The 12,220-nt window shown below is 40.2% G+C and overlaps 1 protein-coding gene across 1 annotated transcript; it reads left to right on the top strand.

The window, feature by feature from the left end:
- Positions 1–343: 343 nt before the first annotated feature.
- tyk2 (tyrosine kinase 2) lies at positions 344–9,909 on the top strand. Its single transcript, XM_063472095.1, has 24 exons — positions 344–506; positions 1,072–1,245; positions 1,363–1,486; positions 1,569–1,698; positions 1,787–1,950; positions 2,145–2,523; positions 2,621–2,806; positions 3,108–3,265; positions 3,363–3,480; positions 3,582–3,765; positions 3,950–4,068; positions 4,161–4,322; positions 4,429–4,516; positions 4,708–4,832; positions 5,176–5,311; positions 5,724–5,875; positions 5,992–6,142; positions 6,229–6,332; positions 6,409–6,598; positions 6,918–7,036; positions 8,361–8,533; positions 8,617–8,734; positions 8,839–8,949; positions 9,041–9,909. Exons 2-24 carry the CDS (start codon positions 1,074–1,076, stop codon positions 9,155–9,157), a joined length of 3,480 nt encoding a protein of 1,159 aa, XP_063328165.1. The 5' UTR covers positions 344–506; positions 1,072–1,073; the 3' UTR covers positions 9,158–9,909.
- The last annotated feature ends 2,311 nt before the right edge of the window (positions 9,910–12,220 follow it).

A 12,220-nucleotide genomic window follows, 5' to 3' on the forward strand; every position in this document is an offset into this window, starting at 1 on the left:
ACAAAAAAAAAAACCCAAATGAAATCAGGTAGAAAATACAATATTGACTTAATCTATGGACTATGAGTCTGGGAGAAAGATTTATTACTTTACATTTTTGGCTGTGCGGAAGGAGAAGTAAGAAAGTGTCATAGGACAGATATTATTACAAGCATATATCTATTAAGAGTCTTTCCTCTACTTTGTTAGTCTGTTCCTTTCTTTATCTTTGATTTACATTAACCGCAAATAAAAGCGGAACAGTTTAACGTTTTATTTTGAAAGGTACGTGCTAATGCGTACCCGTACGCTGGCGACGGAAGGAGTGGCCCTGCGTCTTGGTTTCGGGAAGCAGCGCGCTGCCGTCGTTGCTCACAGTTCGCGAGAACCCGAGAGTGTAGGCGGCGGTGGGGAAATACGCTCGCAGAACTATGAAGCTTTAACTGTCAATCATATTGACGTGCTGCGGTGTCTTTTTTATGTTTTGTATTTTTAATGCGAAGCTTTTAGAAGACGCTCGTCAAACGGTAAGATATTTTACTGTCGCACAGGTTGCTAAGTTTACAGCTCCGACTTGCTGTTGATATATTTCCTTGTTGTGGTGTCGCGTACGCTGTTAAGTGCATACGAGGCTTGATTTGGGCCTCGCGATAACGCGGTCAGTTTGCTTTTATATAACGTCAGATAGAAGGGAAAAAAGCAAACTTTTGTTGTACTGTGCGTCTCCGTGTACTTTAATCGGTGCCCTCGAATAGTTTATAGCTTGACGTGATGTAAACAATACGTTATAAGGCGTAATCCCCGATAGGCCTATCGACATATTGATCGGGTTTTCTGACGTCATATTTGTTAAAGCATATTTTTTTCTTCTTTTCTTTTTGTTATTTGATAAGCTATGAGGTTTGTTTGTTTTGGTTTTGGGGGTTTTGGGGGGTTTTTTTAAAGAGAGAAATGTATAATAAAAGCAATACATTTTATTTTAAAGGAGCTTTAAACTTACTCTTTGTTTCGTATTTATGTATACCACAGTACGTTTATGTAGCTGATTTTCTTAACGCTGTGGTCAAAGTGCCGTTTGTCTGTGTGTGTCAGTAATGGGAGGGAGGTCCAGATCTTCAGGATCGTTTTCAGGCCTGAGCGAGCCTCCGAAGGATCAGGGCATCCATGTCTACCTTTTCTGGACAAAAGATGGGGAGAAATATTTGTCTCACACCACAGGAGAGGTCACAGCGGAGCAGCTGTGTATCTCTGCAGCAGAGACCGTCGGTAAGAGGAAAAGGCTCCACCAAATGCACAGTCCAGAAATGAAAGTGTTTTCTCTTTTCATGTGGTATTTGAGCCTGCTAGTGGCAACAGTGTGTAACATCAGTGTTTCCTCCTCAGGGATAACGGCTCTGTGCCATTCACTGTTTGCGCTGTACAACCCAGAGAGACACTTTTGGTACAGCCCAAACCACATATTTAAGCCAGAGGAAAACCCGAGCCTTGTACTTCGCTACTGTATGAGGTGAGTCTGTGTTTGTTTAACACTGTACTTGTGACACAGATAACACGCAGCGAGGATGTTGATATAGTCTTTTTGTATCTAGGTATTACTTTCGGAACTGGCATGGACTGAATGAAAACGAGCCCATGATGTGCCGCTATCCTCCCAAATCTGGTTCAAAACGGGGTTTCCCTTTACTTGACACAACTTCACTGGAGTATTTATTTTCCCAGGTTGTTTTTTGGGGGGGGGTTTGATGGCATGCTTTTACACTCATAATGTTCTTGTCTTGACAATAATATAGTATCTTTTCCAAATCAGGCTAAGTATGAATTTGTGAATGAAGTGGTACAAATGGAAGACGTCAAGACAGAGGAGGAGCAGACTCGCTTCAAAAATGAGAGTTTGGGAATGGCTGTGCTTCACCTCTCATACCAGGCAATTCAAACGCAATCAACTTTGCAAGATGTAGCTTCAAAAGTCAGGTATATACTTTGGCTTGATCACACCGCAATCCCTCCTTCCAAATAGTGTTTTAAGCTTTCATTCTTAAATGGCTTATAATATGTTTATATCTTGTACTGTTAATGTTATTTTCTGCTACTGTAACAAATGTCTTTTTAATCCAATCTAATCAGTAAGTTCAGATAATATCACTATACCTCTTTTTTTTTTCCAGCTTTCTAGACTGTGTTCCAAAATCTTTCGCCAAACACATTTCCAGAGACAACTTCCTGACTAAACTAAGGATCCAGCGAGTGTTTAAAGACTTTGTGCGGTCCTTCCAGCAGCACACAGTGGATCGGGGCAAGCTGTGCACTGAGGAAATCATGTACAAGTACATCGCTACTCTCGAGCACTTGGCACCGCGTTTTGGCACTGAGACTTTCCCCGTAACCCGCCTGGATCTGAGGGACGAAGATGACCGAAGTGGCTCGTGTTCCAGCACCACCCACGCCCAGTGTGGTTCAAAAGACAACTTCTGCGGCCCAATATCACATGAAATATCGGTGTCCGGTACTGAGGGGATTCAGTGGAGGAAGGTGTCTGTTCAGAGGGTCTGTATAGATACTGATGCTGGCATATTGTATATGTTGGTTGAGTGGCCTTTTTTGGGATTTTTTTTTTTTTAATTTGTTCAATCTCATTACCCAGGCACAGGCAAATAATTACATGGGGAATGGCTACATAAACTACATGAGAAAACCAAAACAGCACTCCAGCCAACCAGATGCAGACACACCCAATGACTGGACCTTCTTCAGCGAGTTCCCTGAAATAACTCACATAGCCATTACTGATTCTAATGTGTGCATCAGCACTCGAGACAATCTCTGTATGGTGAGACCACTTGTTTGTTTTAATGTAAAAGCTGCAATGCATTCACTTAATTGGTAAATGTCTTTGTAATGCATTAGTCCAATGGATAGTGTTTATAGTCATTCAACTAATTGCTCAGTCTTTTGAGGATGTTTTTATAGACAACACAGTATACATTTCTGCCCATATTCTATATGTGTTTGACTATAAAGCCTCTCGGTTTTGATTTTGCTTTGGGCAATTTATCATGTTTTGAATTTGTATGTGTCAGTAGGTGGGAGCTCTGATTGTAAGCTAGTGGTGTTTCTGTATATGTATGTAGGAGGTTCAGATGATCTCCAGCCAGGAGGCCCATTCCTTCGTCTCCCTCCTAGATGGATACTACCGACTGACTGCAGACGCCCACCACTATCTTTGTCATGAAGTGGCTCCCCCAAGGGTAGTGTGGAGTGAAGCAAATCTACTGCATGGACCTATGCAGTGAGTTTTCTACCCTTATATACATGCACATTCAGACACAGAAAAGGCTATGAAGAAACATGGTGTGTTATGTCATAACTCCTGTGTGTTTTTCCAGTGACGAGTTTGTGCTGTCTAAGCTGAAAAAGGAGGCAGAGGATGAGGGAACATTCCTCGCTCGTTGGAGTGTTGTTGACTATAACTGCATCATCCTAGCTGTTCTAATCAAGAATCAGGTGAGTCAACACCCACGCTCTTATATGGAAGTAGTTACAGTGTAATGAGTGTCGAAAAATAAACCCAATACTTTCCCTGCACCTGTGTTTTGTGCATACAGGATGGTGCAACGCGAAGCCACAAGCAGTTTCGTGTTCACGTAAAGGATTCAATGCTCTGTCTGGAGGGCTTGGAACGACAGTTCCCCAGCATGAAGGAGCTTACCGATAGCCTCAAGTCGTTTGTCCTCAAGTCTGGTTCGGACAGCTTTACTGTCAAAAAATGCTGTTCGCCAAAATCGGGAGGTTTGTGTTCCTTATTTTGCTCATGTATCCAATATTATGCCTCTAGAGTCCTGTTGAAGCCCCCTTTGAATTCAGCCTTGTTCACCTCTACTCAGTCTTTAAAATTAACTGTAATAGGGAATTTAGGTGATATTGAGGTTTTTAATCAGAATTGACTGTGTCTGTTCTGCTGTGTGTGGTGCAGAGCTATCCAACCTTCTGGTGAGGAGACACAATGAATGCGATGTTCACGCCGAGCCCTTATCCCAAACCTACAAGACCCGTCTAATGTTCCCCCAAATCAAGGACAAAGATATCAAACAGGTGACAATGTCCACTTGCCACCTTCATAGTCATAGAGGATTAGTTGTCCTCCTTCCTGTAGCTGACTGTACGGGTGTTTTGTTTTGGCGCAGGAGCAGCATTTGGGTCGCGGCACCAGAACTAACATCTACTCAGGACGGCTGTTAACACAGGAAAGAGAGGAAAATGATAATGACGAGTTCAACAACAACTCTCACCGAGGCCACCGAGTCGTTCTTAAGATTCTGGACCAAACCCATGAAGATATTGCTCTGGTAAGCTGTTTGAAACTCACTCAAAAGAATGACACTTTACTATGCTGAATTTAAACGGTTGTTATGATCTTGTCTGTTCTGACGTTTACGTTTTCACTCCTCTTAGGTGTTTTTCGAAACCGCAAGTCTCATGTGCCAGGTATCCCACCGTCACCTGGTGTTTGTATATGGCGTGTCTGTCAAAGGATCTGAAAGTAAGAGACGTAGCACTGTTCATCCTCACTTCCTCATTGTTATTTCCCCATCACACACATCAGTGTATACAGTCAAATTTCTGATTTTAGTACTAAGAAAACCATGTTGCATATGCAAAATCACCCTAACCATGTTCTATTTTTACATATATCATGAACCAAACCTCTCAGACTTGTTCCTGTCTTTGCAGACATCATGGTGGAGGAATTTGTGGATTTCGGGCCTTTGGATGTCTTCCTTCGCAGAGAAAAGAATGTGTCTGCTGGGTGGAAATTCATTGTTGCAAAACAGCTTGCCAGTGCCCTCGACTATCTTGTGCGTTCTAATCCTTATTTTTTACACTGATTATATTTCAGTAAATCTAATTGATATCAGTGGAGTTTTTTATCCAGTGTTACTCTAAGAAATAAGCTGCTGCAGACCCATGTGTAAAATGGTTGAACAACAGAATCAAGTAGTAGTTCGTTCTTACTGCATGCCATGTTTTGAGTTTGAGATGCTGCTATCAGGCAGGAAGTGAAGTAAATGTCATATCACAGCAAAGTGTAAGATAAGTGTTCCAAGTAATTTTTTTGCCTATTGACCCAATAGCAGTAACAGTTTGTGTTATTTTTAAGAACACTCTGCTTGACCAATGGTGCTATTTTCCTTATTCTAGGAAACCAACGGGTTGGTTCATGGAAATGTCTGTGCCAAGAACATCCTTTTGGTAAAAAATGGTCTAGAACCAAACACTACTCCTTTCATCAAGCTGAGTGACCCAGGAATTGCTCTGAGTGTTCTTTCACGGGAAGGTCCGTACCACCACCTCGCTTCAGTTTATTTGTTAATTTGCAATAAAGTCTCTATACACGGTCAGCTTCAAGAGTGTTCTAATTTATGTACTTTGCAATCAGATTTAGAAACAGGAAATCTCTAATCTCGTCTCGTGAACCATTTCCTGCTGTCTTGCAGGTTTGGTTTAAAATATGTTGTTCAAGTGTGTCAAAAATAAAAAGTCGAGATGAGAGTTGCACGAAAATAAAACAAAACCCTTCGTTATTTGTTTTGCACTTGCTGATGTTGAATACCAACTCTATAGATGGCTGCTTCTGTGTTTGTCACCATCTATTTAGTTCAGCTAGGAGGACCTCTCCTTCAGATAACTTTAGAGCAGCCAGAATAAATATCCTACACTAACTTGTGTTATTATTTTGTGCCATGCAGAGCGCCTGGAACGTATCCCATGGATTCCCCCTGAGTGCATTGACAGTGGTTCAAACATAGGCAGTCATGCTGACCAGTGGAGCTTTGGTGTAACGGTGCTTGAGATCTACAACAACGGTGATCTTCCCTTCAACTTCAACACATTGTCCGAGGTAGGCATGTGCTACAACTCGGGCTTTTACTCCTCTTTCAACAACCCAAAGCATCACATCACATATTGTTCTTCTGAATTGTAATCTTAACACTTGAGTCTCCCCACCCCAACCAGAAAGAGCGCTTTTATCAGCAAAAGGGCCACTTAGCTGAACCATCTTCCCCAGAGTTGGCCAGGTTCATCAACATGTGTTTGACCTATGAGCCTCAGGAGAGGCCGTCATTCCGCAAGGTGCTCAGAGAACTCATAGAACTCATGAGGAAAGGTCAGTGTTTGCTCGATTACTTTATCTCCTTTTTTAAAACTCTGTTGCAGTTCATTCAATAAACAAGTGTGTGTTTCTTCATCCAGGTTTTGTCATTCAGTCTGTTATGCCTTCCAGTGAAGCTTCAGCTAACACAGACCCCACTGTGTTCCATAAACGCTACCTGAAACAAGTGCGGATCTTAGGAGAGGTTGGTACCACACAGCAGTAGTTTGCTTTTCCTCGTATTAGCTGGAGTAATCATCTCCCCATTTTTCTGTTTATAGGGTCACTTTGGAAAGGTGACTCTGTACTTGTATGACCCAGCCAATGACGGGAAGGGAGAGCAGGTGGCTGTGAAGTCTTTGAAGCAAGAAAACGACAAAATTTCTGATGGCTGGATGAAGGAGATTGAAATCTTGAAATCTCTTTATCACAGCAACATTGTGAAATACAAGGGCTGTTGCACAGAACTGGGTGAGTCCTCGCCTGCCCTTCTGTCTGCTTAAATATCTGTTTGAGCCATATGTCAACAGAGTCTGCATGTGTAAATGAGTGTGCAGTACAGCTCTTGTAACCTGCGGTGCTCAGTGGATCATTCAGCAAATTGATTTTTGGTCCCTGCTGTTCTTCTGTAAATATTGGAAATCCATTTGAAGTGCACCACTCTTTGTGTTGTATGTCAATATTTTGAGCTTTTAACACACAGCATGCTGAGCAGCACAGCAAAGCACCAGAATAAGAACAGGTTTTCTTGTCAGGAAGATAAATTCACTTTTGCATTGTCCATTGACAGGAGGGCAAGTCGTCCAACTAATAATGGAGTACCTTCCTCTGGGGAGTCTGAAAGACTACCTCCCCAAACGTAACCTTCCGATGTCTCATTGTCTCATGTTTGCTCAGCAGATCTGTCAGGTGAGTTGTGGTGGTTTAATATTTTGTGCTAGCGCTGTAGTACTTGTAAACACCTTTGATGATCTCAGAAGAGACACAGTGGTGTGTCTCTTCTGAGATCATCTGTGTCTATCCGTACAGCCCAACATTTGAAGGAGTTACTGTACATACTTCTTTTTTCATAAATTAATATGACTTTTTGTATTATTATTACACTTGGTACTGTTTTTTTATGTCTAGACCCTTTTGGCCTTGAATCTGAGCTGGTCTGCTTTTACTTGAGTGGTCGTGACTTCCGCCCCTAGCTTCAGCTAAACTTTCATATTTTCTGGTGTGAAAACTGCTGAGATGTCAGCTTACATTCTCCTCTGTTCTGAAGAGAGTCTCTGTTTTTCTGTTTGCTTTTGTGCAGCATACAGTGTAACAGCCTGAAGGAGATAATCCATCACATTAAGCTTTAATTCCATTTTACAGCACTCTGTTTTTTTGTGTGTGTTTTGTCATTAATTCATTCTGTCTGAAATAAGTAGTTTGATTGCACTGGCATTATGTTATGCTGTGTTTTCTCTCAGTAACCTGGGAAATGTCCTCCAGGAAATAATCACTCAACACCCAGAACCATAATTTCATAGCAGCCTTGGAAAAAATAGCCAATTTCTGATTGAATTTATTGTTGATAATAAAGTAATATTAGTTTTGATTAAGGGCTCTTAATGGGAAGATTGATTTTTAAAAAGTGTAAAATATTGCAGAAGATTAAGAACAGGGCTCTGCGATGCTCTTTTGTGACAGTATTTTGATCTAACATGTTTCAGCGACAGTTCTAGGGTGTAGATGGGTGTGGAGGCATAGTTATCACATTAATGGTCTCTGTTATGGCATGCAAAGTTGTCAGCAAACAAAGGTACAGTTGAGTCTGCGGGGAATGCAATTTGCTTTGCAGGTTTCTGGTTGTAGATGAAAGTATTGGATAAAGTGACATTTAGACCTGGTGATGGTGTTTAATGGAAAATATTCATCTAATGATTCTTTACCACAGGAGTAATGCACATGCTCAATTTTAATGGCAGCATATTTAATAGATAATTAGATTGCTTGCTCAGAGCCATAAATTTAATCCTTAGTATTGCTAGAAGAAGATGTCAGTGATCACCACACACAGATCTGTAAAAATAGCTTTTCTGACCTGTTTTTATCTGAATTGCTGTTGCAGACTGATTGACAGGCATGAAGGAGTTACTCTCCGTAGGGACACGTTTTTTTGTTTTTTACCGTGGTTAAAATAGCAGCTGTTTTTGAAATAAAAATGGCATCCATCTTTATATTTCTGTTATTTTCTTTTAAGGGGATGAATTACTTGCACTCAAAGCGATACGTCCATCGAGATCTGGCTGCCCGTAATGTCTTGGTGGAAAATGACAGTCTGGTAAAGATTGGAGACTTTGGCCTGACGAAGTACATCCCTGAGGGAGAGATCTACTACCGTGTCCGTGAGGATGGAGACAGTCCAGTGTTCTGGTCAGTTTACGCACTTAGACTTGTCACTCATTGTTTTGTTGTGTGACTTTGTCCTCTAAATTACATTTTTAAAAATTTTGTAGGTATGCCATCGAGTGCTTGAAAGAGAGTAAATTTTCCTTCTCCTCTGATGTTTGGTCCTTTGGAGTTACACTGTATGAGATCCTGACCCACTGCGACCGTCGCCAAAGCCCTCCAGATGTATGTCATCACCGGCCTCTTTTTCAAGTATTTCTTTACTGAACCAGCCTTATCGATCAATCTCTGTGTGAATTACACAATCTGTTCTTATGTGTCTTTTGCAGAAGTTCTTTGAAATGATGAAGGAAGCGCAAGGACAGATGACTGTGGTGATACTGATAAAACTGTTGGAACAAGGGTTGCGATTGCCTTGCCCTAAGGACAGCCCACATGATGTAAGCTCAGAAGCCCATAAATCAAGTTCAGTACTTTTTGGCATTATGAATGGTATAGGTTTTTTTTCATGATTACTTATTTTTTGAACAGGTGAAGATATTAATGGAGCGGTGTTGGAGTGCAGATCCTTCAGAACGGCCAGATTTTGAGTCCCTCATTAAAAAGTTTCAGAGTCTACGCCAATCATACTGGCAGTCCTTTTCATAGTCTCAGATATGCTGATTTGCTGACGGGGACTATGTGGAAATCCACTTGACTACAAGTCATCGCTTTGCTACAATGGCAACCATATATTAAGGGGAGCCAGTAATGTGTTTCTTGCCTCTATTAAGAGATATATTTACAACCTTTTCATAATAAAAGCACACTGCTATCCTCTTATATGTGATGTTAACACAGTAATGAACTCATTTGGTTTGTCTTTTTCTTCCTGACCAGTGAGTATAATTTCATGGGCAAAAACTTCATGTTTGTCAACAGTTAATGGTTTGCATATATCACAGTGAGTATTAACAGTTTGTGTAAGGTTGAGGGATTACTGTATTTCATTTTGTTTAGTTATTGTACATTTTTGAATGTTTAATTTTGTAAACTTTAAATGAATAATTCAGAATCTAATAAACAATTTTCCACAAGCTCTTTTATTAAAGCCTGAAATAGACTAATGACTCCATCAGTGGGTCTTCGTGTTACCTGGTTTTCACTCATTTTTTACTATTCTACAACACTATCAGTGATATGTACTTGTAATGCTTTTATTTTAAGGGGTTGCTTTTGAAATTCATATAGAGAATTTCACTGATACCACTCTCAGGGCTCACACTCATGGTTATAGGGGCTTTCCTTCCAAAACACTCATGCAGCTTTGTTTCCACACATCTGCTTTCTCTTTGGTGCATGACTGCCTGTTGTTTGCCGTTACTCTTAAAACTGTCAAAACACAAATGCATAAATGATCATACCAGAGCTTTACTCATTAAAGCTTTTTCAAAATCATTAAACACAAAGTCCAATCTTATTTTGAATTTATAAAAACTCTTAGGACTTTCAAAATGGCACCTCTTAAGTATAGAGCTGTTACCTGCAAACACAATGGGGAAATGCTACAAGAGATCAGAAGAGACAATGTGTAAAGTCACAGGGAAGTAAACTTCAGATTGGCTATGACATCTACAAAGAGAAACAGTCTCTACAACTTGGCACTTGACTCTGTCCAGTATCTTTAATGGAAACATGCTAGTTGATACTTAAAAAAACAAATCCCACTTGGTGGTAGATTTTGTTGCATATAGTAAATATGGCTCCTTATTTTTCTTCCTGAAAACTACAACTGTCAGGCTCCAAATGAAAACAGAAACAAGGATGAGTCAATTCCAAGTAGCCTTTCTAAAAAAACAAAACAAAAACAAAAAGCAAACTCTTATTGACATTATTGAGAAAATACTTTCTAAGCTAACCATTCATTTTCTGCAAATGGCATCTCTGGCAGCTTTCAATCAGCTTTTAGCTCACATTATAGCACTGACTCAGCTCTCATAAAATTTTTTAATGACATACCACCTGATTTTTGATTCAAGGAGTCTTAATAGCCTGATGTTATTGCTTCTTAGTGCTGCACAGGAGACTTCTACATACGCTGGAAAATTGTGTCTGTCCAGCTGAAACAGGGCCCACATGGCTTAGATCACAGTAAAGTGGGGATGTGTAGATAGTCTATCCAATTATGAATCTGAAAGGACCTCCTCTGATGCACTGATGATGTAAATTTAACTGGACAGATGAAAACCAGAGCTAAATCATAATTCTGGCATTTAAATCATAGCTGAAATTGGACACTGTTATGTCGAAGCAACATTTAGAAAAGCCCATTCATGCTTTTTGTCTTGCAGTAATGCAGTGATAATTACTGACCTCCACGATAAGGCCATGAGACGTTAAACATATGCAGTTGAAAAAGCTGTTGCTACTGACAGACCCCAAGATGAGAGAAAAAAAGTGTTATTTCAATTCTTAGATCATAGTACTTGCTTTCAGCTGAATACGCACTTTAACTCAGGGTCATATCAGAGTCTTAGATCTACAGGAACTGGTCAACTTGTGTACAGAGTTCAGACTAAACATGGTGAATGCCTTTTAGCCTTTATGCTTCTCACTGCTAAAATTCTGCAAGTTTCACTCTGAGCTTTGCTCCAACTGAGGCCACAGCTTTAAAGTAATGATGACACTTTTACTCATGCTATAAGTTCTGATTTAAACTCGCTTTTATTGAACTGGTGTGGAGTTATTTTATTTCACTTTCTTGTGTTTTGCATTTAAATAGGGTTATATTCTTTTAATTTGCATTTTATTATTATTATGCTGTTTTTATATGGTTTGTTGTTTCATTGCATTATGCAAATCACTTTTAACTGCCTTTGTGTACGACATATACAATACAAATAAAAATTTGCCTCTCATTGCCTAAAGCGTAGAACTGAAAAAGAACAATCTGCCAAATTCAGCATTTATTTATATTCAGCAGGTGTTCGTGTTTCTGTTCTGCATACGCTTTGAGTAAGACACATACAGCAAGTGGAAGCTGAAGCACGAGCTCCAAGACATCTGTCCTGCCACAGTTATGTGTATTACAAACTGTCAGCATCAGACGTGTCTGCTTAAATGGGAGCTTTCCCTGCCGAGAGCTCTCAACATGTATTTGAAGGAAAGTACTGCAAGGACTGCAGGCTAATGGAGAATGAGGAATCTACCATGAGGCATGTCTAGTGCTAAGCATTAGTCCAGAGTGATACCACCACCAGCTGAGTCACCAAATGCTTAAATACTACTGCTGTTCCCCTTGGGAACATAGAAAAATGCTGAATAGTGAAGCATATTGTTCTGACTCATAATCTTGGAGAGAAACTCCACTGCTGACTTCTGGACATGACATGATTGGTCCTTCTGGTGCTTGTCTGGACTGTGAAGCCCCCTGGAGGCACAAGCATTTTTCGTGGCCAAATGAAGCTGATTCCCTTTATCCATCATTAACAGTGTTGGATATATTCTCAGCTGACGCAGCCTATACTACAGACCAAATTCAAATTACCAAAACAAAACCTGTATCTTCTTCTCTATATCTACTGCGAAAAAATGCTGTCTTCCTATACACTCTCTGCATAGCTGAAAAGGGCTTTATGAATGCTTTGTTCATGGTAGAAAAGTCTGAATAAATTACCATGTGTCAAAATTAACTGCTGAGTTTTTAAAGAGTGGTATTCATAAAATAATACA

This window comes from Pelmatolapia mariae, linkage group LG4 (assembly GCF_036321145.2).
Source record: "Pelmatolapia mariae isolate MD_Pm_ZW linkage group LG4, Pm_UMD_F_2, whole genome shotgun sequence".
Classification (NCBI taxonomy): Eukaryota; Metazoa; Chordata; class Actinopteri; order Cichliformes; family Cichlidae; genus Pelmatolapia; species Pelmatolapia mariae.